The sequence below is a fragment of the Anastrepha ludens genome, chromosome 6 (genome assembly GCF_028408465.1).
Source record: "Anastrepha ludens isolate Willacy chromosome 6, idAnaLude1.1, whole genome shotgun sequence".
Classification (NCBI taxonomy): domain Eukaryota; kingdom Metazoa; phylum Arthropoda; class Insecta; order Diptera; family Tephritidae; genus Anastrepha; species Anastrepha ludens.
The window spans coordinates 51,954,457-51,982,307 of NC_071502.1; the positions used below are offsets into that span (position 1 = coordinate 51,954,457).

At 34.7% G+C, this 27,851-nt stretch overlaps 4 protein-coding genes across 7 annotated transcripts in view; 1 reads left to right on the plus strand and 3 right to left on the minus strand.

The window, feature by feature from the left end:
- Positions 1-1,297: 1,297 nt before the first annotated feature.
- On the minus strand, positions 1,298-3,832 carry LOC128867523 (adenosine kinase-like). Its single transcript, XM_054108802.1, has 5 exons — positions 3,595-3,832; positions 3,477-3,523; positions 3,123-3,284; positions 2,155-2,310; positions 1,298-2,078 (listed from the first exon to the last, which is right to left on the minus strand). Exons 1-5 carry the CDS (start codon positions 3,724-3,726, stop codon positions 1,319-1,321), a joined length of 1,257 nt encoding a protein of 418 aa, XP_053964777.1. The 5' UTR covers positions 3,727-3,832; the 3' UTR covers positions 1,298-1,318.
- Positions 3,833-10,148: 6,316 nt separating this feature from the next.
- On the minus strand, positions 10,149-18,208 carry LOC128868241 (uncharacterized). The gene is made up of 4 exons (XM_054110097.1): positions 17,665-18,208; positions 17,405-17,566; positions 17,113-17,268; positions 10,149-14,211 (listed from the first exon to the last, which is right to left on the minus strand). Exons 1-4 carry the CDS (start codon positions 17,754-17,756, stop codon positions 13,497-13,499), a joined length of 1,125 nt encoding a protein of 374 aa, XP_053966072.1. The 5' UTR covers positions 17,757-18,208; the 3' UTR covers positions 10,149-13,496.
- A 717-nt stretch (positions 18,209-18,925) lies between these two features.
- LOC128868242 (electron transfer flavoprotein beta subunit lysine methyltransferase-like) overlaps positions 18,926-27,851 on the plus strand; it is a 120,246-nt gene continuing 111,320 nt past the window's right edge. For 3 of the 4 annotated variants that reach the window (XM_054110102.1, XM_054110100.1, XM_054110101.1), the window contains exon 1: positions 18,926-19,142. The gene's annotated coding sequence lies outside the window, so the exon portion shown is untranslated. The remainder of the gene's footprint in view (positions 19,143-27,851) is intronic. The other variant, XM_054110099.1, reaches the window with a different exon arrangement.
- Positions 19,356-20,751, minus strand: LOC128868243 (uncharacterized). Its single transcript, XM_054110103.1, has 3 exons — positions 20,294-20,751; positions 20,045-20,207; positions 19,356-19,988 (listed from the first exon to the last, which is right to left on the minus strand). Exons 1-3 carry the CDS (start codon positions 20,445-20,447, stop codon positions 19,565-19,567), a joined length of 741 nt encoding a protein of 246 aa, XP_053966078.1. The 5' UTR covers positions 20,448-20,751; the 3' UTR covers positions 19,356-19,564.

Below are 27,851 nucleotides of genomic sequence, written 5' to 3' on the forward strand. Positions count from 1 at the left end.
GTTACAATGCCGCACGAAATATCAAATGTCCTTTTTCGAAATGAGTAAAAATGTGTATGCCTACGTAAATACGAGGTTTGCTCAAAAAATAAGGTGAAGGTTTCAAATTTCAAATTTCGACTTTCGATTATTGTTTTTTTTATGTTGGTACACTCGTCTGGAAGCAATATAGCATGTTTAGTTTGTTTGTGAGAGCCATAAATAAGACAAGAGTTTTGCGTGTTCGACGATTTTCTGCTATCGAAAAAAATGGAACAAAGAAGTTGCATCAAATTTTGTGTAAAAAATGGAATTAAGTGCTCAAAAACACTTGAAATGCTGACAATGACATACGGTGAGAGTACTCTGAGTCAAGAAAATGTTTACAAGTCGTACAAGCTTTTCTAGAAGGTCGAGAAGTTGCTCAGGCACATCGGTTGGATCAAGCGTGTGGCAGCAAAATTCGTTCCAAAATTGCTGAATTTTAACCCAAAACAACGTCGCATGAGCATCGCTCGGGAATTGTTGAATGGATGCAAGGATGATCCAGATTTGCTTAAAGGGGTCATAATTGGTGACGAATAATGGTCCTATGGTTATGACAATGGAAGACTCCAGGAGAGCCAAGATTCGATCAAATGTCAAGGTTTTGCTTACTATTTTCTTCGATTACCATGGCGTAGTGCATCAGGAGTTCTTACCACAAGGCCATACGGTAAATAAGCAGTATTACCTGGAGTTATGCGGCATTTGCGTGAAGAAATATGAAAAAAAACGCCCGGAATTGTGGAAAAAAATTCACGGTTTTTGAATCATGATAATGCACTCACTCTGCTCACTCATCTTTACTTGTGAGAGATCATTTGGCCAAAAACAACACCATTATCATGCCTCAGCCACCGTATTCATCAGATTTGATCGCCTGCGACTTTTTCCTGCTCCCAAGATTGAAGGGGCCCATGAAAGGACGACGTTTTGCGACGATTGAGGAGATACGAACCGAATGGCTGAGAGAGCTCAAGGACATACCAAAGAGTGCATATCAGAACTGCTTCGAAGATTGGAAAAAAACGCTAGCACAAGTGATTTATATCTAAGAAGGACTACTTTGAAGAAGATAAAATAGAAATCGATGAATAAATAAATATTTTTTGAGAAAAATTAAAATTCACCTTATTTTTTGAACACACCTCGTATGTATTTTTAGAAGAGGGGCGATAACTACATTTTTTCTTCTATGTATTTACCCATGATTCACACTATAATTTAAATTATCTTGGAGTTTATACTTTTCTCTCAAACACAGATTTCGACACATTTAAAAAAATATAATTTTTCTTTATTTATTTTTTGTCATTTTATTTGTTATTGTGCTCACATTGAAATCTTTTGGCAGATTGCAACCGATTGTGGTGACCACCTTAGCAGCCACTGCAGAGCCTACAATAACACAATCCAACAGTTTGTATTTATTGAGGAAGGCATGCAAGAATCCCGCAACGAATGAATCTCCCGCCCCAGTTGAGTCGACCACATTTTCCACAGGCACTGCATTACATCTTCGGTAAAATACTTCTCCCGCATTGTCAGATTCATACTCAACATTAGCAACAAGTACAACGCCTTCTCTATCCATGGTAATAATAATTATACGTGGACCGCAAGTCATTTCGAATATCGTTTTGAGCGCTTTGTCTAAGTCAGCACCGAAGCCCATTTTATCCGCCAATGCGGAAAATTCCTTGAAATTGCCGAAAATAAAATAGGCTGCACATATCAATTCCATGATTATATCAAAATGTTTGCGTACTACATATTCGGCACTCAAGTTAATCGCCAGCCAACGCCGCCCGCGCACATAATTCTTCACCAAACGAGTGCAGATCTCTTCACACTGAGATAGCATAAAGCCTTCGATATAAATGATTTGCTTGCGCTCAGGAGGTCGCAGAAAATGTAATTCTTGTTCGACTTGAATCATTTGGTCCATATTGATTTGGTCAGAGGCGCCAATATTCGCGTAGAGCACTTCATCGTGCGTGTCCATATTTATGATTGACACGCATTCGCCGGTAGGAATATTCTTGTATGTAAACAGACTGCAGAGTAAATTAAATGCGTAAATAAAAAATATTAAAAAATTTTATTTGCGAAGTAAATTCAAATTAATTTTACCGAGCTTCAATGTTCTGTTCCTTGAAACATTTTTGCAGCTTTTGTCCTGCCTCGTCGTCACCAATCGAACCAATGAAAAGTGCATTTTCGCCTAAATGTGTCAGTATGCGTACCGTATTAAGAGCCGAACCGCCAGGGCTTTCCACACATTTCACTCTGACCAAATGAAAAGAAATAAAATTTCAATTTCAGATTTTTCAATGAGCTGTCATTTTGGCTATTTTTATTATCGACGTTCTCAGTAAACCTTGACTAATTAACACGAATCGTTACCCAAGTCAGCAAAGTTTACCCTTTCTTTCAAAAAAAAAAAAATAAGTGTCTGATGTCCATGCCATTTCTTCTTACTAAAAGACGAACTTTGATGAACCAAAATGACTCGGGTTTTTCCCGACCAAGACCTGTCGCCCCAGTAAACTAACCCTACCTACTCACATAACACCCCTCTCCCTCTGGACCCATCGTGTCGAAACAGCACGTTTCGTGGGCGTTCCGTTACATGACCTAACCGACCGGTGACTACACCGTACTGCCAGAGTTTAGTAAGCTGCTATATTACAATAACGGCGCCAGTGTCTAGGTTATGCCAGACGAATATATTCAAACACTTCGGCGCTGAAAATGATTATTATTTTATGAATCAGTGCTTCATCTATTTTGATAAATGAAGTAGAAGAGGATGCAATGCCAACGAAATCGATCATAGTTACCTGAAAAGATGAGCCGTTTGAGAAAAGTTCGTGGTATATGTAAGCAAAAAATCAATACTTTTCGATATTGTTTGAGATACATTTTTCAATCAAATAAAAATTAACATCCTATCGCAACTTTCGCAATAACTCGCTTTAGTTTAAACATACAAACACTTAGTGAAAAGCTCTATATACGTACAAATGGTTCTTTTCATTTTAATTATTAATAGGTATAAATACAAAAACCCGAATTTTGTATATTCGATAGGAGCTTACCTTTTGCAAACTTCCTCCTTCAACTTTCGCAAAGTTTGGAAATCTAATTCACCTTTGGTATTCGGTGGTATATGAAATGTACGCAGCAAATCCATTTCGTTGGCATGCAGTTGAGCCGTGTGATCTAGGAGCACATGCCCTATAGAAAAAAATTTGTATTGTCTGAAAATTGAAATTAAAATGTGTTTAAAAAAGCAGCAAATCTCAAAAATGAAAACTAAGGTCGAGCGAAATCGCTTTTGTCAAAATTCATTGAATATACATTTGCAATAAGCAAATTTGCAGCACGCTGCATTTATTGCCTATATTTAGGCTCATATATAATTTTAACAACAGCTTTTTGTATTAACTTACTTTGGACGCGATTTGCTGATCTTAGCATCTCCCTCTTGACCATTCACCTGAAAGATTGTGATAGATAATTAATTTTCAACTACCTTTTCTATCAAATTATCTTGTTGTAATTCCTTACTCGTTTACAATCTTCGGAGCTCAATGCCCTTTGATAGGTTTGAGCAAGCCAGCTTCTGCCTTGCTTACAAGCAGGAAACTTATTTTGCAATTGTTTCGATGCGGTATTTATAAATCTAAAAGCACCGGTCATACTCAACTCTTCCTGAATCGTGGAATTTCACTGCTCATACCATTTGTGTATTGTAATTACAAGCTTCTCGATTAATGATTGGCCAAAAATCTATTTTAAAATTTACTTTTTTTTCTATTTTTTTATTAATTTACTTTTATGTCAAAGTGAATTTAAAAACATGAAAAGGATCGTCAAAAAGTAAACTGAAATTATGTAGGAAGTCGAATTGCTACAGAGAGGGAGTTCAAGAGAGGAAATAAAATGTTGGGCAATAAATGAAATTAAATGAAATGAGAGGAAATATTTTTATTTTTTTTTTATTTTATTTTATAAAGGTTTACATAACAATAAAATTATTATACAAACTAAAAGTAGTTCAGCGCTAGCATCGGAGGCTTTCGGCTGAGAGAGGAAATATAATAGTTCTGGGTGTATGGAACTCTAGCAAAGTAAGAATCGTAAGCGACTTATCTCGAATTTGGAGTATTTTGGGTGTTAGTAGAAAGAACTAGAAGCATTAGCAAGAATATGCAACAGCATAGAAATAGGCAAATACGTAGAGAATTTTTAATTTTCATTTTAAGTAAAATTTAGAATTTGCAACTTTGTATCCCATTAAATGTTGGTATAATAAGGTGCGAATTTGAAGTAGTTCAGAAATCGCGTTGATTTTTAACAATTTTTTTTTTTTTTGATTAGCCTACAGGTGGTGAGAGTTCGCAGTACTGCGTATCACGGACAATACCGTCAAGGTAATTCGATCACCCACCGAGGTTTCGCAATTGACCATCCGGCACGGCAATTTTATGATCAACGCAACCTCGACCACTGTTACTGCTTTGCTGTTAAGAAGCATAATTTGTGGCTTTCCTTGCATTTTGACTCTTCAACCATGGTGAACAGATTTTTAGTGGAGTGTCCTTTTTGTTTTCAACCCGATTGTTGTGTTTTTTAAATATTTGAAAAGGTTAATTCCCAAGTTTTTTGTGAAAATTTCGAGCAAATAAGACGGAAACTGGGGAAGTTATACAACCTTGACTGAGAGAATTTTGCCAGGGCAACTAGCTGCTAGGGGGCTTTAGGCTAATTTGACTGATTTTTGTTTTCCGATATTTGTGTTTATTTACATATTTGAAGAGGTTAACGCTTACATAGACCGTCATTCGGGTCTCAGCGAATTTGACAGAATCAGCTGATGGGCTGACGTCACTTGGGGTGTGTTGAGATTGTGTTGGTGATATAAGAAAAAAAATCAACCAATGACATTTCGTTGCCGTCCGAACAACGGCTGATTGGTCAGGTGTCTGAATAAATGTGAAATGATCGTGCAAAAGTCGGCTGCCGAACCCTCAAACGACGTGACAGCCAAAGTTACCCTCACAATTTTATTTTTCACCATAGTTAAAGAGCAAACCTGGTAAATCTATCCTCTTTGAAAAATACTAGTAAAATTTTTATTGTTTGCCTGGAATTTTTATACAGGAGATTCATTTCATGCAATAATTGTGATTTACTCATCACAGAAAATGGTGCTTATCAGCTGGTACATGTGCCTTACCAAGTCTTGCCGCCGCCCTACTACACCTGAGAGATGCATCACCATATGAAAAACAACTTTTCAAAGGCACACTGGGCTTCGCCGTGTGTAGTTCCATCAAACGAAATCTGGTTAGGAGTCCAATAACTTTTCGGAGAGCACAACAGCAAGCGCATTGACCATTACAGAGTCCGGTATTAGAAGTATCACCAATTAAAAAGGCCATAAATTTAATTTGGAAAGTTACTTTTATTGAATTCAAAGTAAAAAATGTGTGAAAATAATACAAAATTAAGAATCAATTTACTTTTGCTCGATATGACCATCTTTTGCCTTGACTATGGCCTTAGGACGGTCCAGAAATGAATCGCAAACTGCCCAAATGTGAGTTGCAGGTATTTTGGCCAACTCGAGACTGATGAATCATTTAGTTCTGACCTTGCTCTCTAAAATTGTCCAAAGAGAATAATCTATCGGATTCACGTCTAGTGGTTTTTAGTGCCATTGGGTAGACGTTACGAAATTCGGGACGTTATTTTTTTAGCCAATCTTGGTTCACTCGAGCTTTGTGAAACGGTTTCGAGTCCTATTGAAACACCCATAGCCTACCACCAAAATGTTTGTCTACCCACGGCTTCAAAGCAACCTCCAGAATACTTCGCCGATAATATTTCGCAATTATCTTGACGCCAGGCTCAAAGAAAACGATTGAAGAGCGCCTATCTGCGGTTACAGCGGCCCAAACCATTGCCTGTGGCGGGTGCTGCCTCCTGGTGGCCAATCGATGACTCCAATTCTCGTATGAACGGACGGTCAAATAAACCCTATCGTTTTGGGAGTTTACGAATTGCTCAATTTGAAAAATCATCTCGCCAGGAAACACAATGTTCGGAAATTGACCGCCTTCGGCCAAGCGCAGCAACTCCTTCGCTCTCTCAAGTCTGACTTGTTGCTGCTTTGGTGTGAGATCATGCACTTTTTGGATCTTGTAAGGCTTGACCTTGAGATCATTTCTCAGTATATGGCGGCTGCTAGGGTCGGATATTTTTAGTTCTTTCGCCATTTCATTGTCACTGCATCGGCGATTTCGCTCAAGTCCTTTCTTCACTTTTTGACTTTGCTGACCACTTCCATGACGTTTCGCGATGGTCCCAGTATCATTGTAACGAGTAATGGTGCGACAAACAAAAACTTTATTTACTTTAAGCTGCTCGAGCTCATAAACAATCGCTGGTTGTGATTTTCCAGCCAAATATAATGCAATCACACTATTACACACACTATATCCATTACTAATCTTCTTTTTCGGGTTTACTCAGCAGCTAATGCCCGTGCCAGTTGGTTATACTTCTAGTGCCGGACCGTGTATATTTTACTCTTTCACAAGTTCACACTCATGCAAATTCATCCCTATCACTTTTTGCTATCTATCTCTCTATGGCTTCGTACCTGAGCTAAAGCTACTAAGCTACTATCTCAAGCTTGGCGGAGTAATATCGCGCTATCAGCTGAAAAAATAACTACTTTCACACGATTTATTTTTAGAGGTTAGAAAAAAGTTAGGATTTCTTTTCAATAAGTTTATTTTATATATGACCATTGAAGTATGGAAATAAATTTTGTTTTACTATTATTTTGAAAAATGGTGACGGCAGAGTAAATATCCAAAATCAGTCATCTTTAAAACTCGTTCGCGGATGGATGGATTTCTCGTATATTGTAAGGATGGGAAAAATAAATAAAATTTTGTATCATCTACAAACTAATTGCTTTGGAAATATACATCCCGTTGCTTAATTATAAACGCACAGTAATCTTATTTACATTTTTTATGTGTTTTAGGAAAAATATTTTTACATCCACTGAAACGAAAACAACACCATTTGTATATACATAGTGCTTTTTTAAATGAAATTTTGTAGAAAGGCAGCACGCACTTATAAAATGTATTCGATTTTTGATCAAAAAGTGGGCAGTAAATAGTTTATAAAAATAAGTTTATGCCAAGGCGAATCTATTAAAGGTGGTTTCGGTAGACAAATTGAAATGACAAAAACCGTCCCACCGAAATTATCGTCGCACTTCTAACTTAAAATGCATGTCGGCTGTTCAACGCAGTTCGTCCCGTTTTTTTTCATTCCTATTTTCTTTTGTTGTGACATTCCTATGTCCAAAACGTTGTTGTTGGTCACCTTCACTGACTTCATCAAAACCACCGCCAACTATGGGTAAGGTTAGGCTAACGCGGCTGGCATTAAGCCACGCATATGTAGACCTTTTGGTCCCTAGCGATACCAGATGGAGACTGACATTTACATATTAAGATTTAAAGTAGACATCACGTAGGATATCAACGCTTTTAACAAACCTAAGTAGCGCAGGAGGATCTATTTTTGAGATATCCTCCAGACCCTCAAACTGTGGGGCTCCCAGGTATTTCGAGCGTGTTTTTGATAATACCGAACAAAAACATAAAGGATGCTCTAAAGTTTCCTCTATATCCTCGCTGCACTTCCTGCATTTGTCGTTGCTAACAATCCCTATCTTGTACGCATGTGCCGCCAATAGATTATGACCTGTCAGCATACCAATGATAGTTCTGCAGTCTTTTTGTGAGAGTGTAAGTACGAATTGAGTCAGTTTTTTGTCGTTAGTTCTACACTTAACTTTTGCTGTTTTACATGTAGTCAGATTGGTACACCTAGCTTCCTCTCGCTTTTTCTTGTAGTCGTGCATTAGCGGTTTAAGTATGACGTTCTCTTGTTCAAATGGTAGTCTAGGTGCACAATAGATGTGCAGCTTTCTGTTTGCGGCTATCCTTTCCATAGTTCTCCTGCTCCGTTGGACATTTTTGTGGATAATACAAAATGAGGTTATTGCTTTTATTACTGCTTGACGGTCCACGTAAATGTTAATTATTGAGTTATTTTCAGTTGTTGTGTAGGCGAGCTCCGCGGCTTTCCCAACAGCAAAAATTTCCGCTTGCAAGATACTGATCTGATCCGGTAGCTTGATTGGCTGCCTAATACCTAGTTTTGAACAAAGTCTAATCCAAAGTTTTAGAGCAGTCTGTGTAAATGTGAAAAATTCTACGGCCAGACTTCATGCCTTTGTGACATCCTTCCTCTTCAATTGTAGTGTGAAAGCTTCTCTCCCAATTAAAGCGCGGAGTAATGTATGTAGTCTGTAGTCTGTAGGCCCCCAACTATAGATTGTTAGAAAAATGTTAGAAAAATGTATTTTCGAGAATCATTTGGTTATTTATTTTTTTTTATTTCTCTCAGAGATTTCCTTCCCGGTCATCGGCATTCCCCTAACTGTTGTTAAAGTGAAATTGTACAACTTATTCGCCAGGAAAACACAGAAGAGATTCAGCTATATTTCCTCGTGTGCTATTTCGAAAACCCTTTGGCCTGCAACACAATTGGTGCAGGACTCAGAAAGTCTCAATCGCCACTCAATTTCCAAATTCGGTTCAGTCATTAGAAGCTGGGTTTACCATTGCAGAAGCTGTGGGGACCTTTCAGAGAAGACTGTTGAGTACTTGTCCGTGTCTGGCAGCTAGACGATTAAGGTCACTGGGTGCTCCTTTTTTCGATAGCCTGGGGCAGTGCGTCAACCTAAATCGCATCATCCATTACATCAACAGGTTGGCTGTAGATGTCTCCTTCCTGGGAGTCTCATAATGGTATCGAAACAGCACTAAAGCTACTACGGAAGTTACTCTCTGGTACTTCAACCAATTTACCTTCCTACCTTGCTTGATTTTGAAATGAAAAATCTTTTTTGTTTATGTATGTTTATGTTTTTTTTTGTTTTGTTTTCGCTTTAAACATTAGAATGTCAGCTCAAAATAAAATGACAAAAAGCCGTTCTATTTTGCCACTACTCTAACTTTTTGATCGTAACATTTTAATGTACAAAACGTTGTTGTTGGTCTAGTGCCACCATCTTTAATGAATCTGAATTTAATGATACGGAAATAGAGATGTAGGTTTTTATTGTTGTTTTACTTGTTTGATTATATTCTAATTGAAATTTTGGCATTCAAAAATCAGGTTACAAAAACAAATTGCTTGTAAATGCTGTTTTTGCTCTAGTGACTTCACCTTGCATGAACCAGCCTGAAATTTAGAATTTTATTGTATCATAGTTATTTTTATGTTTTTCAAGCAGTTTTCTAAAAGCACATTGAACAAGTAGTATCAGTAGAGCAGTTGATTTGATATGTTTCTATTTATTTGGTCTCTAAATCGGTAAAATTTGTTTAAATTACTCTAAACTGGGAAATTGTGTTAACAGGTTTTTACATTCTAGAACCCAAAAGCAAAAACAAAATACTTTAACATTGTTGCTTTTCCTCTACTGCTACTGCCTGTTTAATGTATCTTGGCTTTTTTCCTTTTTTGTTTTTGGTTTTGTGACCATTTTAATAACGCCATCCTCAAATTCTATAAACTGTTATAGTTCGAAGTTCATTTTTGTCAGCGACATTTTAATCAACCGAAACTCTTTCTTCACGATTTTGATACAAAAATCTTGTTTGAAAATTATAAGACTTGATAATTCTAATAAATAGAAATTTTTGCTTTATTTTATGATGCTTTTTGCAAGTCTACAGTTCTGTAATACATATTTTTCATATAAATGTTGCATATTGCTTGGCGACAAAATTTTAATTACGTATTTATACATTTTTGTAAGGCACTTAAAATCAAAATGTATTTAACAAAGTGTGATTGGATATGTCAGTGCTCTCATTAGAAATATACTATAACGTCAAATTCAAAAAAAATGTTACGCTTGCTATCTCGCTTGTTTATATTTTTTGGCATTATCCGTTTAAAGAAAGCCGCACTGAGTTGTCAATCACACCTTAGTTAATATACCTCGCTTACAACCATTTCAAACTGATTTTTTTTTTAATTTTAATAGACATGGAAGCAAATATTTTACGGGTGATAAAAATATGGTGCGTCATAGAAATTTATGCGCAGGTTTCTAGTTATAAATTACTTTTTTTTGGCAGCTGTTATTTTTACTATATTCTTGTAGCAACATAAAACTCTAGAAAGTTGTTGGGGAATGCTACTGGAGTGGTAGTCCTTGTAGTAAATTCAATTTATTTAATGAATTAAATCAATTTTCAGATGAAAGTTTGAGAGAAAGATTCAGTGGAATATTTGTGGACCTTTGCACGTGGGTGACAACGAACATCAACAGGTTGGCTGTAGATGTCTCCTTCCTGGGAGTCTCATAATGGTATCGAAACAGCACTAAAGCTACTACGGAAGTTACTCTCTGGTACTTCAACCAATTTACCTTCCTACCTTGCTTGATTTTGAAATGAAAAATCTTTTTTGTTTATGTATGTTTATGTTTTTTTTTGTTTTGTTTTCGCTTTAAACATTAGAATGTCAGCTCAAAATAAAATGACAAAAAGCCGTTCTATTTTGCCACTACTCTAACTTTTTGATCGTAACATTTTAATGTACAAAACGTTGTTGTTGGTCTAGTGCCACCATCTTTAATGAATCTGAATTTAATGATACGGAAATAGAGATGTAGGTTTTTATTGTTGTTTTACTTGTTTGATTATATTCTAATTGAAATTTTGGCATTCAAAAATCAGGTTACAAAAACAAATTGCTTGTAAATGCTGTTTTTGCTCTAGTGACTTCACCTTGCATGAACCAGCCTGAAATTTAGAATTTTATTGTATCATAGTTATTTTTATGTTTTTCAAGCAGTTTTCTAAAAGCACATTGAACAAGTAGTATCAGTAGAGCAGTTGATTTGATATGTTTCTATTTATTTGGTCTCTAAATCGGTAAAATTTGTTTAAATTACTCTAAACTGGGAAATTGTGTTAACAGGTTTTTACATTCTAGAACCCAAAAGCAAAAACAAAATACTTTAACATTGTTGCTTTTCCTCTACTGCTACTGCCTGTTTAATGTATCTTGGCTTTTTTCCTTTTTTGTTTTTGGTTTTGTGACCATTTTAATAACGCCATCCTCAAATTCTATAAACTGTTATAGTTCGAAGTTCATTTTTGTCAGCGACATTTTAATCAACCGAAACTCTTTCTTCACGATTTTGATACAAAAATCTTGTTTGAAAATTATAAGACTTGATAATTCTAATAAATAGAAATTTTTGCTTTATTTTATGATGCTTTTTGCAAGTCTACAGTTCTGTAATACATATTTTTCATATAAATGTTGCATATTGCTTGGCGACAAAATTTTAATTACGTATTTATACATTTTTGTAAGGCACTTAAAATCAAAATGTATTTAACAAAGTGTGATTGGATATGTCAGTGCTCTCATTAGAAATATACTATAACGTCAAATTCAAAAAAAATGTTACGCTTGCTATCTCGCTTGTTTATATTTTTTGGCATTATCCGTTTAAAGAAAGCCGCACTGAGTTGTCAATCACACCTTAGTTAATATACCTCGCTTACAACCATTTCAAACTGATTTTTTTTTTAATTTTAATAGACATGGAAGCAAATATTTTACGGGTGATAAAAATATGGTGCGTCATAGAAATTTATGCGCAGGTTTCTAGTTATAAATTACTTTTTTTTGGCAGCTGTTATTTTTACTATATTCTTGTAGCAACATAAAACTCTAGAAAGTTGTTGGGGAATGCTACTGGAGTGGTAGTCCTTGTAGTAAATTCAATTTATTTAATGAATTAAATCAATTTTCAGATGAAAGTTTGAGAGAAAGATTCAGTGGAATATTTGTGGACCTTTGCACGTGGGTGACAACGAACATCGTAGGCGATGGAACAATGAGCTGTATGAACTTTACGACGCCATAGACATAGCGCGGCGAATAAAGATCCAGCGGCTACGTTGGTTGGTGCGTTGTCGTCCGAATGGATACAAACGCTCCGCTTCTGAAAGTATTCGATGCGGTATCAGCTGGTGGAAGCAGAGATCAAGAGGAGAAGGACTTAGCTTCACTTGGCGTACCCAACTGGCGCCGATTAGTACAAGAAAGAAACGACTGGCGCACTTTGTTAAACTCGGCCAAAATCGATAAGCAGTTATCACGCCAATCAAGAAGAAGATGAAGAACAATTTTATTCATAACAGCTACTTTTACTATAGTTCTTGTGAGAGGAATGCGTGGTATGTTACAAATCACGGCCGCGCTTGTAGAGTAGAGGGAAAATCTAGCCGTCTGATGTCATAGCCGTTAGTGTTTGTCAATCAGTAAGTTCAATGAACTAAACTATTATATTTAGCCAAATACGTTTACGCAAATATTTCTACCACAAGTCGTTGAAAAAACTAATAATAATTCACCATACGAAAGGTGTGATCTATGTAAATACTAGCATCAATATTTGAAAGTTTTTTAAATAATAGTCGCTTTAATTAAATATGCATTGCGCCTTGCGTAAATACTAGCATCAATATTTGAAAGTTTTTTAAATAATAGGCGCATTAATTAAATATGCATTGCGCCTTGCATACTTTTATTATGGAAGTATATCCACAATAGAAATATGAGTAGTTCTATTTGCGGTGATTCCATTAGTCATTTTTGAAAGATTCTATAAATAATATATTTTATAACTAAAACAAAAGCAGGTATGATTGCAATTATTGCAAATTATGGAGATTTAAATGAGAGTAGCGCGCGATTGTCGCATTATTTAATTATTGCCCACACTGCTTCCTAGCAACTCGACATTCATACATACATATCTACATATGTATGTGGATATGTATTTGTACGCCTATAGAATCATGCACGTATGCACATTGAAATCAGTGGAAGGCAAGAAGACTTCGACGCGCTTAAAAAGCACACTTGAATACATAAAATTTAAGTACTTGTTATGGTTGATTGTTGTTGATTTTGTGTTTATCAAAATTCGCATTACATATTGCTTTGTGCACTGATGAGAAATGAGAGATGAGTCAATGTGAAGGCGTTTGCAACTATATGAGTGATGGCGTGAATTGAGACCACTTTGCAAAGCCTTCTTATATATACCTTAATATTTTTTTACTATGGATAATGAAGTGCTAATGAAGCAGCTAACGAGTACAAGTGCATCGGCGCAACGGCTGCATTATTAATATTTTATAATATAAAAATATTTTCACGAGTTTGTTTGCTTAGCTTAAAAGTTGAGTAGATTTTAATTCCATTCAATTGAGTGCGACTGAGTTATCCTTGTAGCTTAGGCGTTACGTAGAACATTGTTCATATTCCATTGTTCATGGTAGATTACAACCCACTACTGTAACCACTTTGGCCGCCACTTCACTTGCTACACGCACACACTCACTCAATGAACGCTTCTGTAGCCAGGCATGCAAGAATGCCGCAACAAATGCATCACCTGCACCTGTTGAATCGACTACCGTGTCGACACGAGGCACATGAAAACTTTGAAACATAATTGCACCCGGTGGTGAATATTCATCTTCGTAATTAGTAATTAACTGTACACATTCGCGCCCATTTGTCACCACAATGACTTTGGGGGTGATACATTCCTCCAACAAATGCTTGGCTGCATCGTCAATCGTTCCAAAACCCAGCTGCTCGGCAAAAGCCATATGTTCCTTGCGATTGCCGAATATGAAAAAAGCTGCGCGTGCGAGCTTATGCAGATGTTCAATGTTTTGTTTTATAATATACTCCGCATTCAAATTGATTGCCAATCGGCGACGTTCTCTGATATAATTCCTTACAATAAAGTCACAGACTTCTTGTCGTTGCGGCACAAAGAAACCCTCGACGTAGATGATTTGTTTACGTTCAATGGGACGGAGAAAGGCTTGTGTCTCATCACGTTCGGCCTTTTTTAGATGATCGACGGATAGTTTGGCAGATGCGCCAATGTTGGCGTACAACGCCTTTGTTTTCGTATTTTTATTCACGATGCAAATACACTGGCCGGTGGGCACGTCATTGACTGCTGCGAGTCTGTGAAATATAAATTTAAAAAAAAAAAATTGTTTAGTGGTTGTTAATATGTTAAAAAAATATTTAAGCTTAAAATATATAGTTAAATAGAATTTCCTAATAAAAAGCATAAAGAATTCTATTGTTTGAGAATTCTCACGTTTCCGATAATTGTCAAGTCAAATAAGTACGAAAATCGACGTTTCTATGGGAACTTAAGTGGCAATCATGTATGACTATTGCATTATAGCGTGCATGTAAATGCAGGAGAGGATCATATAAATATTTACAAAAACAAAAAAAAAGAGCAAGACATTTAGTAAGGCTGTAATATTGTAAATGATTAATGTTTTGAGGGGAATTTGTCGTTGATATTACTTAAAAAAACATTAAGTGGAATGGTTATAATAACAAGTTTTTCAATAAAATTATTTTACTGCACTTCTGACAGTAGGCTGTACCATACCAAATAAGACAGAAAACCGTTTAAAATATATTGAGTTCGTTAAAACCTAATAGAAAGCAAATAATAGATTTAATAAGAGACCTTGGAGTGGGTACACCAAATCCGACTACAAATCAACTAAGTTATTGGAATCTTCAATAGTTTACTGTCCCTATCACAGTACAGAATCATAAGGAAGCCCACAAATCGCTGGCAATCGGTAGCTTTTGGAGCAAAGACAAAGAAACGCCGCTCTGAATAGACTACAAATTGCAATCTTCGTACACAATTTTTAAATAAATTTCAAAATTAATTCAGAACTTTCAACTTTATAACAAAAATTTTTTATTTTAAACTTATTATAAAAAATTTTCGGGTTATGCAGTTTTACATCCCATTTTGGTATAAAGAAATGTGACAACGAAATGCATTTTTTTCCTTTTTTTGGACGGTGCTAGGCATTTTTTTCATATCGGGCATTTACTTTTTGAAAAGTAATTCTGGCATGGTAAGTCAAGCTGCAACAACAACAACAAAGATTTAAAACAATTTTGAGTTGACGGCCTAGCTCTCTCAAAGAATGCCTAATCAAGATTGACCAGAGCTAAAAATGTTCCCATATTCAAGCGCTGATGTACATTTTGAACCGAATTTCATGAAATTTATCAGACTGTATATCGGATTTTTCTGTAATTTTTCAAGCGCGAATACAACAGAAATTCGAGATAGAGAATCCGTCTAATGCAAAATCTAAAATATGTTAGGCAGACGGTAACAATTCAAAACTCCTTGGTAAATGTCTCACTGCCCTCAGTTCTCTAGACGTCAACTACGAAGCTGTGCTCGGGTAGAGTTATTAGCGGTTGAACAAAATGTGTCGCCAACCCAATATTCCCACTTGAAAGAAATGCAATTCCAGCAATAATTCTCAACCCACTTCCTAGTTGGCCTACCATCTTATTTTATATGCGAACACAATCTAAATTACTTGACCTCAGTCTCGCGTTGGGCGCCGTCTGTAGACACCGTTCGCTTCTTAATAGTCTCAAACAATTGGATTTAGCTGCTACAACAACAACAATAATGTGCATTTTCTCACTTGGTTCGGAATACCCCAAGACTGAGAATTAGTAATTGTGCAGCTACATATAATATGTATGTATGTGTCTGTGTATATATTTCTAAAGAAATTTGTGACGAATCTAACTTTATAATAAACAGAATTCTTTACCATAATTAATTTACAATTAAGAGAAGCATAGTAGCTTAATTTTTCAAAGAAAACAACTATAAAATGATATTGCACTTTTTCCGTGTAAAAATTGCTTTTGATACGATTTCCTCAAAATGAAATTAATAAGATAAGAATGGCAAACAACTGAGATAAAGATAACATTCGCCAATTCATAGACATAAAAGAGCAAACGTATATATACATGAAAGGAGAATTTATTTATATGAGCTTTGATACAAAAACAGAATTAAGAATCCGCCAGGGATTAAACAGTCATGAGTCAATGACACATATTTTAATTTGAGAAGTACAAAAGAATTTGAAACCATTGCCAACGCACAACACAAAAAAGAAGTGATAATGACACTCAAACGTGCAGTGGTTCAAAAGGGCTCAAATTAGCGTGCGGTCATGTGTAATAAAAAATACCCTCATACGAGTATATTCAAAATTAAGGCCTGTCTTGACTAATTCCATGCATTGGTATGCATGCAAATGAAATTTTTGTCAGAACTGCAGCAACCATTTCAACAACAAAGAGCGGAAATGTAAGACATGTTACGAGCCCTTTGCAGTTTCAGTTATGTATATGTACCTTTCGAAGCGTGACTTAAATTACCATACGCCTTGCAGCAGAGCGTGACAATTCAAATGGGGGATATCTGTTGAGTTATGCGTGGGTACAGAATTTTTTCGAAATTCATTAAAAATATTTTTCAACTATTTTTGTCAGAAATTTTACAACTTATGCTGCTCACGTCCAATGAAATTAGTTGAAGGTGTACCTTTTTAAAATACATTTACACATATACATATGTATCGGGTGTTTTTTTAGCTGCATGAGAACTATCGATATCGATAACTAGCACGGCGAGCACTATTGAGCCATGCTGACTGAATTTTTGTTTCCTAATAATAATCAGCTAAATATCAATGATATTTGGTTCCAACAATACGGCGCAACTAACTATACAGCGCGCTTAACAATCGATTCATTGGACTGATCGAATGGCCGGATGTCGTATTCAAAAAATAAATGCCATAAAATTATCTACCAGACTATAATAAAAAAATAATTCAAACTATATTTTATTTGTATTATCGAGGTAAGTTCTCAAACACTTAAAAAACATCCGACATATATAAGCATAATGTAATAATAGAAATAGTAATAATGAGATTTTTTACGACTTTTAGTCATGCACGCTTTTTACATGCCCACAGGTAATCCCCATAGACTCACCTCGTTTCAACTGCACGTTCCTGCAAAATATCTTTCAACTTTTCTGCCGCTTTATCTTCTCCAACAGCGCCAAAGAAGAGCGCGTCCGTACCAAGTTGCTTGAGTATACGCACCGTATTCAAAGCTGAACCACCGGGATTTACTTCAAATTGAACGCTGAGCACCAATACATGCAAATATATAAACAATGACAAAAATAATAAAAATCGCTATTTTTATAACACACTGACATTTTTGGTGTCAATATAAACAACTGTTTGACCAGCTGATTATATTGATATTTCGCACTTACCGTTCGGCTGCCTCAGCTGCTAACTTGGCCAAAGTCTCCGCATCTAATTCTCCCTTCGACTCTGCCGGCATTTGAAATCTTTCCAACAGATCTGTGTCGCCATCCGGAAGCTGTGCGGTATGATCGAGCAGCACGTTACCGAAAGCGACAACTTTGCGTGGCCTACGCGCGAAGCGGTTAGAAAGCAGCACGAAAAAGAGGAAACAGCGTCATATCAAATGAATTACGAAACATTATTGTCAGAAAATATGGATATTTACGTATTATCATAGCTATTATCATCATTTCCATAGCCAAAAAGTTTCGAATAGAGCTCTTGCAAGTATTCCATTGTGCGATTAAAGAAAATCATTAGATCAGCAATCACCCGCACGACACAAACGCTATATATTGTTAAATCAATAAAAGCAACTTGGCTTTTGTCTCAAATGAAGGTTATAGGCTACTACTCCTCAAGTGCACCAACAAACGCATCAACAGTAGGCTTTCGACTGAATCTGTAGCTACCACCAAATTGAAGGTTGGCTCGGTCGGCCCGCGCCGCCGCAAAGGTGAACATGGCTATGAAGCTACATAACATGTTGTGAGACGTATTATTTTCGTTCGCTTTTGTACCATTTCGATGCTTTTTGTTTTCTACTCCACAACCCGCTCTGACCATAATTTGTAAAAGTGTGAAATTGGTGCTCTAAAATCAGCGTTATTACTCACAACTTCTTTTTTTTATCACATTTTAGTAGGAGAATGGGTTTTTTGCACGATTTTCTCGAGCTGTTCGTATTTTTTGTTGTTATTGCCTAAATATTACAATGTTGTCAACTCAATAAGTTAGGCCACAATTGGTGCCTGTTTTATTGTATTTATTTACGCAAATAGACAACTTTTGAATAGTGAGAGTTAAAGTTTGAAGTTATAATACAATATTTAAGAAATATTGCATAATGTAGTTAATAGATACAGTACTGGTGTCCGATAACACCAGCCAACAATCCAAATTAACAGTTCAATGTTAGCAAATGTAAAATTTGGTATCACTTGCAAAAGAAATATAGCGAGCGGCCCAAAAAATTAACAAAAATATATTTATGTACTCACATTTTTTGATGTTAAATTTCAAATTTTATCGTTTCTGACTATAAACTGCAAATTACAGGCCGTCGCAAGGGAGAAGCGTACAAAGGACCAGATTCACCAAGGAATAAATTGGTTTGTTTACAAAAAATTCAGTCAGATGGCTTAAGATCATATGTTTTTGTGATGGATAATTTTTCCTGGCTTAAATTTCTTCAGCACAAAATGAACGTCTCCCTTGCATCGAATTGCCACTTTGCTCTATAACTTTTTATGTGCTGGATATTTCTTTGGCGTTACCGAATGCCTACTTGCAAAAATTAGCAAAACCTGTAAAAATTCTTAAAAATTATATTAAAAATTCTTATTGCCGAACGCAGCAAATATATAGAGGATTTACCCAATGTATTGTTAATACTATTGGCCTTATTTTATTAACCTTACAACACCGTTTAGCTTACAGCTGACTTTTATTTAGGGTTTTGTTTACATCTGCCTCAAAACTGTTTTATACGAGCACAGAATAGAAACCAAAATTCCTTTATTAAACTACAAAATTAACAATTATTATTAGCTCTAAAATAAATAAGTAAGTAAGAAGTAATGAATAGTGAATCGGTAGCATTAACACGAACTGCTTAACTGAACTCCAAGGACTGAAAATACGGTAAGTGTGCGTGAGTGCAAAAACTTATAATTTGTGGAGCAATTGCTACTGACGGCTTTCTTAAAGCCATACATACATACAAAAGTAAATTCAAATGTAAAACTAAAAATGGCATGATGCGATTCCTTCGCAAGGTGGCTGTTGGAAATGCTTACGTTACCGGAACGACTCGCTGTCATTTCAGCAAAATTCCCCATAAATATACTGAGAATGTCTTATTTTGGTATATTACCGACCTACGAGGGAGTTTTGTTTTTTTGTTTGCTGTTACAACGGTACATTTGCAACAACTTGCTAACCTAAATAGCTTAAATAATAATGTGTATGTACAATGTCTGTATTAGACAAAATCTCTTATGTACATACGCATGAATAGTAAATAAGAGATCGCGACTTAAAATTCAGCATTAAAATATCTTATTCTAAAAGTTGCGGTACTGCGCACGCAAACGAAACACCTCGGCATACATGTCTGCCTGGAAGCGGTCCTTCACTTCTATCGGCAGATCGCGTATTAAATTCGCTATATTCTTTACAAATAATTCTTCAATCGAAATGTCTGTCTCCCCGCCCACTGGTGTATTACATTTAACTGTTGCATTTTTGCTTTCCGGTTTCTCTGAATTATGATAATGCCGTAAATTCACGTCCATTATACGTTCGATTTTTAGTGGCGCTAAATCGAACGTCGTCGTCTTGTGGCTTTCAACAGAAGGCTTAGTGCACTTTGATAAATTTGAATTTGACGAGCAGGTTTCATCTTCAGTTATGGTATTGGCATTGACAAAGACTTCATTAATTGTTGGCTCATCTAAACTGGTCATAATATCCTTGTCTTTGTATGAACTGCAAGAAAAATAAGTATTACGTATAAAGTACATCAAGAAGTAGCAAACGCATACCGTCGCGGTATTATTGATTCCTTTAGAAACAGCATTTCGTTATAGTATTCCCATTCATGTGTATCAGTAGGATCAGTACTCATTGAGAAGTAACCATCAGTTCTCTTCATTTGCTTACAGAACCTTTCACGTAATAACTTCCAACGGGCTTTGCAGTCACTTCCTATAAATAGATTAGCATATATTTTGAATATAATTATTTGTGCATGCTGTTACTATTATCATAATGATGATTAGCATTTATTTTACCTGACCGATCGCTGGCTGCAGATACTTCTTGCCAGGCTGCATTACGTTTATTTCTGTTGTAATAATGGGGATGATTTTTCTCAAACAGGCACGGATGTTCGCGTACTGCACTTATTAATTTGAAATAAAATTCGTTTTCGATTTTATGGGCCATTTTAAACGGTGCACTTAAGAATTTGCTTATGCAAAATGTCAAAGTCTAGCGATTACATTTGCACGTCAACTTTTGCTTGAAACTTAAGCAAGCAGAGGTGTACATTCGAGCTATCGAAATGTCGATGTATTGACAAAAATATTTATCGAATATATTTTTCAATACATTAAGCGTGATAAACACTTGCAGGGATCATAAATGCATTTTACCGTGTTTAAATGCATAATGTAAATAAGGGAATATTTAAATGTATTTATAAGTATATTGTAATTATAAATTTACTTGTATTTGTACGACGATTGTCAGATGTTGCACACATTTCTAATACTTTCCAGACTGTTTGTTTACTTTTGTGCTTTGCTTATGTATAGTTTGGATGGCACAGGCAATTATAAATACAATGGCATTAAAAACGTTGGCATATTGGGAAGTTGAAGAGTCAGTGGATGAGGTACATACATAAATGCGCACCTGTACGACAAAAATATGCTCTGTTGCAAAATTATAAGGAAGATAAAATATTGGGTGATAAATTTTATGAAAAATACGATGTCAGACAGACAAAACCATATTATTACCATATAAGTTAAAGACACTAGCAAATAAAATTAAAAAATTATACAAACTTTTTTTCTTAATATTTAAAGCAAATAAACAGATATGCCAAAAGATATTGAGCATTATTTGTAAGATTTTATTTGATGAAGCTCAAGTGGTTGTGACGCATGTACATTTTTTAATATTTTTTAAAAATCTAATACAAAAAAAAGATTATGGCTAAAAACCAACATTTAGTTCTCTCTTTTAAGGTATTATAAAGTCAAAAACAAGCGAATTAAAATGGATAAAAATATTTTCAATTTGATATTATAGCATATTTCTTATGAAAGCACTGTAAAATTTAATCACACTTTGAACTTAACTTATTTTTTCCTTTATTGAATTTATTGAGTAAAAATCAGAGTTCGAAAATAATTCTCAAAATTTTCAAAGGTTTTTAAAGTTTAAAAACAAAAATCAACCGCTCATTGAAAAAACCAAATCAAAATAATTTTAATTTGTTGTCTAAGAAAAATCTTTTTTTTGTGATTTCCTCTATTTTACTGAGTTTTATTTTCAACAGAAAAAAATTCACCAAGTCAGAGAAACCAAAATTTGTTCAACTGAGGACATATTTTTAATAAAAAAAGTTCAACCAGACAAATTTATTTTAACTTTTCAACAAAAATAGGAATTATGTAAATGACCAGCTATGAAGCCTTTTTTGGAGCTGGAAATTTCCTGAAGTACATTTATTATGCTTTTAGCTTAAATTAATATTCACAACTCGCTTGGATTCTGAGGAAGCCAGGCAGAATAATTTATGTCATGAGTCTACTATCGATTATGAAAATTCGTTGCTCAGTATATTTCGATATGAATCAGAGGAGACGTAGGACTTGTGCAAATTTATTGTGAAAATTGACGTTTTTGATAGCCTTTAACAGTGTTTAGCATTGAATGCAGAAATTTTATTTTATTTTTTTATTTTTTTTTTACCAAAACATCAGATTTAAATAAGCAGAATTGTTTAGTTATACTCGATAGATCCACTATACAGGTATCTGCGCAAAAAGCATTTTCTTCCTTAAATTTTGTTTTAAGTGGAAGAAGGAACAATTTGAAAGACGCAACCCGTGTCAGCTTACTTCTTGTAAAGTTTTGGCATTTTATTTTTTTTTTTGTTTTCAGTATTGCTTATTTTTAATTATATTATTAATAAATAGAAATAAATAAATAAGTATTAGTTTAGGAAATATAAAATCATATTTTTGCGTAAAGTTTTTGCGCAAATGGTTTAAAACTGTTGGATTTCTTTTCCCCCAGTAGATGGATTTATTTTGAATATAAAGTATTTTTGGCACTAAAAAGCGGAAGTAATCATGTACAGCAATATTTTTTTCGGACATACATTTTTTATTCTTAAATATGTTTGTTTACTTTCTGTGATAATATTGCTATTTAATTTCATTCTTTGGTACGTAAACCAAACAAAACATAACGGTAATTTTTGTTTTGGGTGTACGTAAAAGCAAGGCGAGCCTTCCAAAATAAATAAAATAAAAAGTCACATGGCAATTAATACCACATTGATAGATTCGCCGTACGTAAAATTTGCATATCTTATTCTAGGGTTAACAAATCACTTTCAATTAGGAGATTCACAAGTTGTCGTAGCGCTGTAAAATCATAATATTTTATAATATTATAGTTTAAAAATTGTCTTGTTGATTTGCACAGAAAAAGAATTAAAAACAAACTAAAACCGTATTAACAGTTACGTGTGTAACTGCTGGCCAATTTCTGTTTACTTCATTTGTACTTCTGTGCTGCGTAATGCAAACATTTCTTATTTAGGTGAGGAATTCGTGAGGCTATCGAGGACATAAGGCAGCCACTTTGCAATTCGGTTACGGAAAATTTAATGAATTTCAAATTGTCCTGTAAGCGTGGCCGTGGTGGTCATTTGTCTGATGTTGTTTTCCATTATTAACGGCATACCTTCCTCTTTATAATGAAATAAGCATCCGATCATTTATATTAAAAAATATCATTTTTCTTTGAATATCCAAATAACACCTCTGTTTGGAAAATCCTGTAGTTTTAGAAGCTGATTTGTCACAAAAATCTTGAAGGATTATTCACAACTGTGACAATACATTATGACTTTGCTTTCTGACTCATAACTTTATGAGACTATGGAATTCCCCTAAATAATTGCAATTCCCTCAGCCGCATTAGTAATCAAATATTCAGAGATTTTAGGCTTCTCACTTTTTCGCGGCGTACTATTCTTTATTAATTCTTTTGAATATAAAATAACATTCCTTCTGTAATTACAAAATCGTTTGATTGACAAGGTTTATTTTAATTTTAATGAGAAAAGAGCAACGGCTCAACTTTCGGTCAACTTTCCTCTCCTGAAATATTCGATTATAAAATATTCTTAGATTATTACCATACTTTTTTACATACAACCCTGTGTTTTCGATCATTATTTTTACTACGAATGTAAGAAGAAACGTCTGAGTAAAAACAAAATAAAATAGAAGCCGGCGAAGAATATAGGTTTATAGACATAATTTGAATACATTTTTTGTTAAATGTTGTTAATTACCTGTATGCATTAATTTTCCAGAAAAAAGCGGTCGCACTGGTACAGAGAAGCAGCCGAATTTCTTTTAGAGTTGTGGCAGGAGAAGCTACCGTAACTACGAGGTTGCAAAATTTAAAAACAATATGTACCTATGATAAATGTATTATTTTTATTTTAAGCTTGCAGATAAATTGAATTAAAACTTTTAATTTAAAACTATTCTAACAAAAAATTCCCATGTATTTGATGTTAGTACTTTAATTGAGAAGAGGGCGTTGAGGAATTTTCTTTAAGAGCAACTGCTCGAAAATTTTTTAAATACATAAACCTATGCCTATGAGAAATTAAGGTCAGCATTTTCATCGAACGTATATACATACAATATAAACACCTGTGGTCAGCGAGGGCTGGTAAAACCATTGAGTACCACCAACCCTTATAGTTATAATAGACTACAGTATCACAGGCTGAGGGTCTTATCTTATGGCATCCGTCTGAATTCAATTCAACTTATTTGAGATCTTTGAACATTAGTAAACAAATATGCACACTTACCGACAGCACCCAAACACTACCTGCGTCCATAAACGCTTTTACCTGTTCCTGCTTATTACAAAATGTAATATCGAATTTCACATACGAATTGCTGCCATAATTTTTTTGAAACTTCGTGAACGTCGTTTCGGATTTTCTGTAACTGCTTATTACTAGCAGCCAATTTCGCAATTAAATTAGCTAGTCCTTCTCCTTGTCTTTTCTTCATATCGTTAATAATAATTAAATAAACCAAAAACTCCAAAATATTCCACCATTTCTATGAAGAAAAACCTTTCAAAACAGTCTTCGCAGATGATTGTCAATTTTGCAGCTAATCTATCATATGCGAACGGGTAGCTTAATTTTTGTGGATTTATAGCTAATTACTGCATTTGTGAACGTACTTTTTGGCTCTTTCGTTGGGTTTACAATAAGAAAATGTACTTTAAACTAGCAATAAAGGATGCAACAAGCTCGGTGTAAAGACCGCTATTCTAAACTTAACTAACATTAAATAAATTAGAATAATGTACTGCATATAAAACATGAAGTAAGGTAATTAAAAAAAATAGAACAAAATAAAGTAAAATAAAATACTATTAAATAAAAAAATACAACAAAAAATGGTAATATGCACTGACAGTCTACCTGTCTTTAAAACTGCAAAAAGATTTCGTATTACTGTCGATCCTCTATACCGTTTACAACAGCTACTAATTAGTCTGCCACCAAAAGTAAAACCCATGTGGGTACCTAGCCATGCAGGTATTACAGGTAACGAATATGCCCACAAAGCAGCAAAACGTGCTTTAAAATTGTGTCTCCACTACCACATGCCATTCGGGCAAAAATCCATCAAAAATATATTCTCCAATGCTATGGGTTCACGGCAAGAATGTAATTTGTCCAGTTACAAACACCAATACAAAGAAGTGAATCTTCATGGGAACGGGATCATCTTACCAACAAACACATCAACCTGGATGAATAAATATTTTATACGCCTAAGTTTAGGTGACTACCTTCTAACACATGAATACCTTTGGAAGAATTCTCAACCACTATCATGTACTTTCTGCAACACATCTGATCTAAGTGCACGTCATATTTTGCAGGGTTGTACCGCTATATTTTGCAAATAAAAACCAAATTAAAATTCTCTCCAATGCAACAGAAACCAACATAAAATTCATTTTCAACTTTTCAAAATATTTGAACATGGCGCATCTAATATAAGATATTATAACATATAAGTGTAGTATGTAAATAAGTATAAGTATGTATATAATATACAAGAAGTAATACTAATTATTTCACGTAATGACTTAACCGATAGCCCTGGTAGCTAATGCTGTAAACATATTACTTTATAATTTTAATTATCCGCATAAGCTGTTCAACTATGACCCAAATGCAAAGTTCAAAAACGGTTTGAGATAGAAAATTAATAAAAATAATTTTGCTTGATATTTTTCTGATTGGTTGATTTGATTTTATTCAACGAGGCATAGCAACGGATGCCGGGTATTGTAATATTATGGTTATTAATAAAAAATTATTTTCTATGAAATTATTGTTTGTAATTATTTTATATACGGGTTAAAGCTAGTAATGTAATAAATGAAAATAAAAATAAATTATATTAAATTAAAAATGAAACAAAATAAATTAAATTAAATTGAGCAAAATTAAAGTGCAATTAAATTAAATAATATAAAAATTACATATTGAAACCTTAATGTTCATATGATAAGAAGTTCCGCGGAATTCTTTTCGACTTTTGCATATTAGCTTGTTGCTCGTCAGGAGCCTTCAAACTGCCGCACCAACCATCTTATTTCATTATCAAATGTTAATACAAACTGCACACAAACGTATGCACATAACTACAAACTGCAAGCAAGCTAAACAAACGAAAGCAAACAAACCCAGTTTGCCGTTACAAATGCGCACCGCGATGGGGACTCCCAGTTCTTTGGCAAGCGTCAAGTCGCTTTCATGTAATTTTTTGGAATGGGTTTGGCCAAAGTCAATGAAAGAAGAAAAAAAAACAAGCGCATTGCAAAAATACACTTTCGCAATGATGTCTTGCTTGCGGAATTGCCTTGGATGCACTCTCTTTTAATATCATCTCAATTCTTCTTTTTCACTCTTTTGTGAATTAACTCATTTGATTAGGGGGATTTCTGCGTAAATACCCAACACAATCTTAATATGGAATGTTTTTTTTTTTTGTTGGATAAATTCTTTATTTATGTATGTTTGTCTGTGCGTATATATCTATGTAAATTACCTCAATTTCAGGAGCTAATAAATTTGCGTTAAATGTTTCTGAGCTTGTGTGAATTACCAAAGGAAAATAAAAAGTATTCTCTATAAAAATTTTTTGAAAGCAGCCAGCAAACAAATTCTATTTTCATACTTTGTAGGTATTCAAAGGAAAAATTACCGAAATTTGACAGCTCAGATTGACGAGTTGTGAAAATTATAAATAAAATTTTAGCTGGAAGCACAGATATGTATGTATGTACAGATTTATCATGAGGCTCTCATAATTTTTCAAATAATTACAAAATAAAACTAAAAATGTAGCTGTCAGAAAGTGGCGAAAAATTCACAAATAGAAGTAGGTCCACTAAATATTAGGTTTTCCGTTAAATGTATTTAGTGAGCCATAACCTACGATATATATACATATATATAGTATATGTTCACTTGTGTTGACAAAATAAAGTAACCTTATATTTTCATAATATTCCCACGCTAGTTTTTTTTTTCGTCATTTGTCATTTGTAAACTTCATTAGTATACATTTCATCATGGAACGCTACACACTTGAGCAACGATTGCAAATCGTGCAAATTTTTTATGAAAACAATCGTTCTGTTTATCAATTGGCGCGGGTCGATTTTGGCGCCCTGTTGGTGACATCTGTCAAATCTTTTGTTTATTATTCAGTTGTTTATGCCAAATCATCATGGCAAGTTACACGATTGCACAGCACGTTCAAATGATAAAACTTTATTCTCAAAATGAGTGTTCATTAACGCAAACGTTGCGCGCATTGCGCCCATTTTTCGGTAGACGTGGTGGCCCTTCCAATTTCTTATGGCCCATATTGAACCATACGGACCTAGACGACATGTGGTTCCAGCAGGACGGCGCTACGTGCCACACAGCAAACGCCATTTTATTCCATTTCAACATCTACCCGCCCTTATTGAAAAACCCTATACAAGAAACACTTCCATACTTCCATATACATATATCGAAAAATCACGAAAATTAACCAATTTCAAAGAACTGCAGTCGAAATTTTCAACTTCTTATTTCGAACATTTAGAAAATTTCTCGGTATGAAATTTTATACATATATTTATATTTTCCCGCGATTCCTAGGTGGAACATAGTACCTCAACAAAGATATTATAATTTGATTTATTCGAAGCTAAACATTTTATTTGTCTCCACGAATAGCCTGCTTTCTGCATCCACCTGTCGCCTCCAGGTGTTGGTTGGTTTCTCGCGTCTGCGACTCTCTTGGAGGTTCCAATCCAACGCAGCTATTGTGATATCGTCCAGGGGTTTACGCAGCGTATGGCTGATCCACTTCCATTTCTAACGTCGCGCTTCGAGGAGGATAGGTATTTGTAAGCGATAAGTCGGTATTACTTATGGTTTTAGGTCAGCGATTTAAAAAAGGTTTGCAACGTTAGCAAATCGCACGTGTT

Excerpts from the sequence above, each read along its gene's own strand:
- LOC128867523 (XM_054108802.1), bottom strand. The coding sequence starts at position 3,726 with ATGACCGGTGCTTTTAGATTTATAAATACCGCATCGAAACAATTGCAA. Across the intron at positions 3,524-3,594 it reads GCTCCGAAGATTGTAAACGA|GTGAATGGTCAAGAGGGAGA; the intron begins GTAAGGAATTAC and ends ACAATCTTTCAG. Across the intron at positions 3,285-3,476 it reads ATCAGCAAATCGCGTCCAAA|ACAATACAAATTTTTTTCTA; the intron begins GTAAGTTAATAC and ends TTCAATTTTCAG.
- LOC128868241 (XM_054110097.1), bottom strand. The coding sequence starts at position 17,756 with ATGATTTTCTTTAATCGCACAATGGAATACTTGCAAGAGCTCTATTCG. Across the intron at positions 17,269-17,404 it reads GCAGCTGAGGCAGCCGAACG|CGTTCAATTTGAAGTAAATC; the intron begins GTAAGTGCGAAA and ends ATTGGTGCTCAG. Across the intron at positions 14,212-17,112 it reads GAACGTGCAGTTGAAACGAG|ACTCGCAGCAGTCAATGACG; the intron begins GTGAGTCTATGG and ends TATATTTCACAG.
- LOC128868243 (XM_054110103.1), bottom strand. The coding sequence starts at position 20,447 with ATGGCCCATAAAATCGAAAACGAATTTTATTTCAAATTAATAAGTGCA. Across the intron at positions 20,208-20,293 it reads TGCAGCCAGCGATCGGTCAG|GAAGTGACTGCAAAGCCCGT; the intron begins GTAAAATAAATG and ends ATCTATTTATAG. Across the intron at positions 19,989-20,044 it reads GAATCAATAATACCGCGACG|TTCATACAAAGACAAGGATA; the intron begins GTATGCGTTTGC and ends TTTTTCTTGCAG.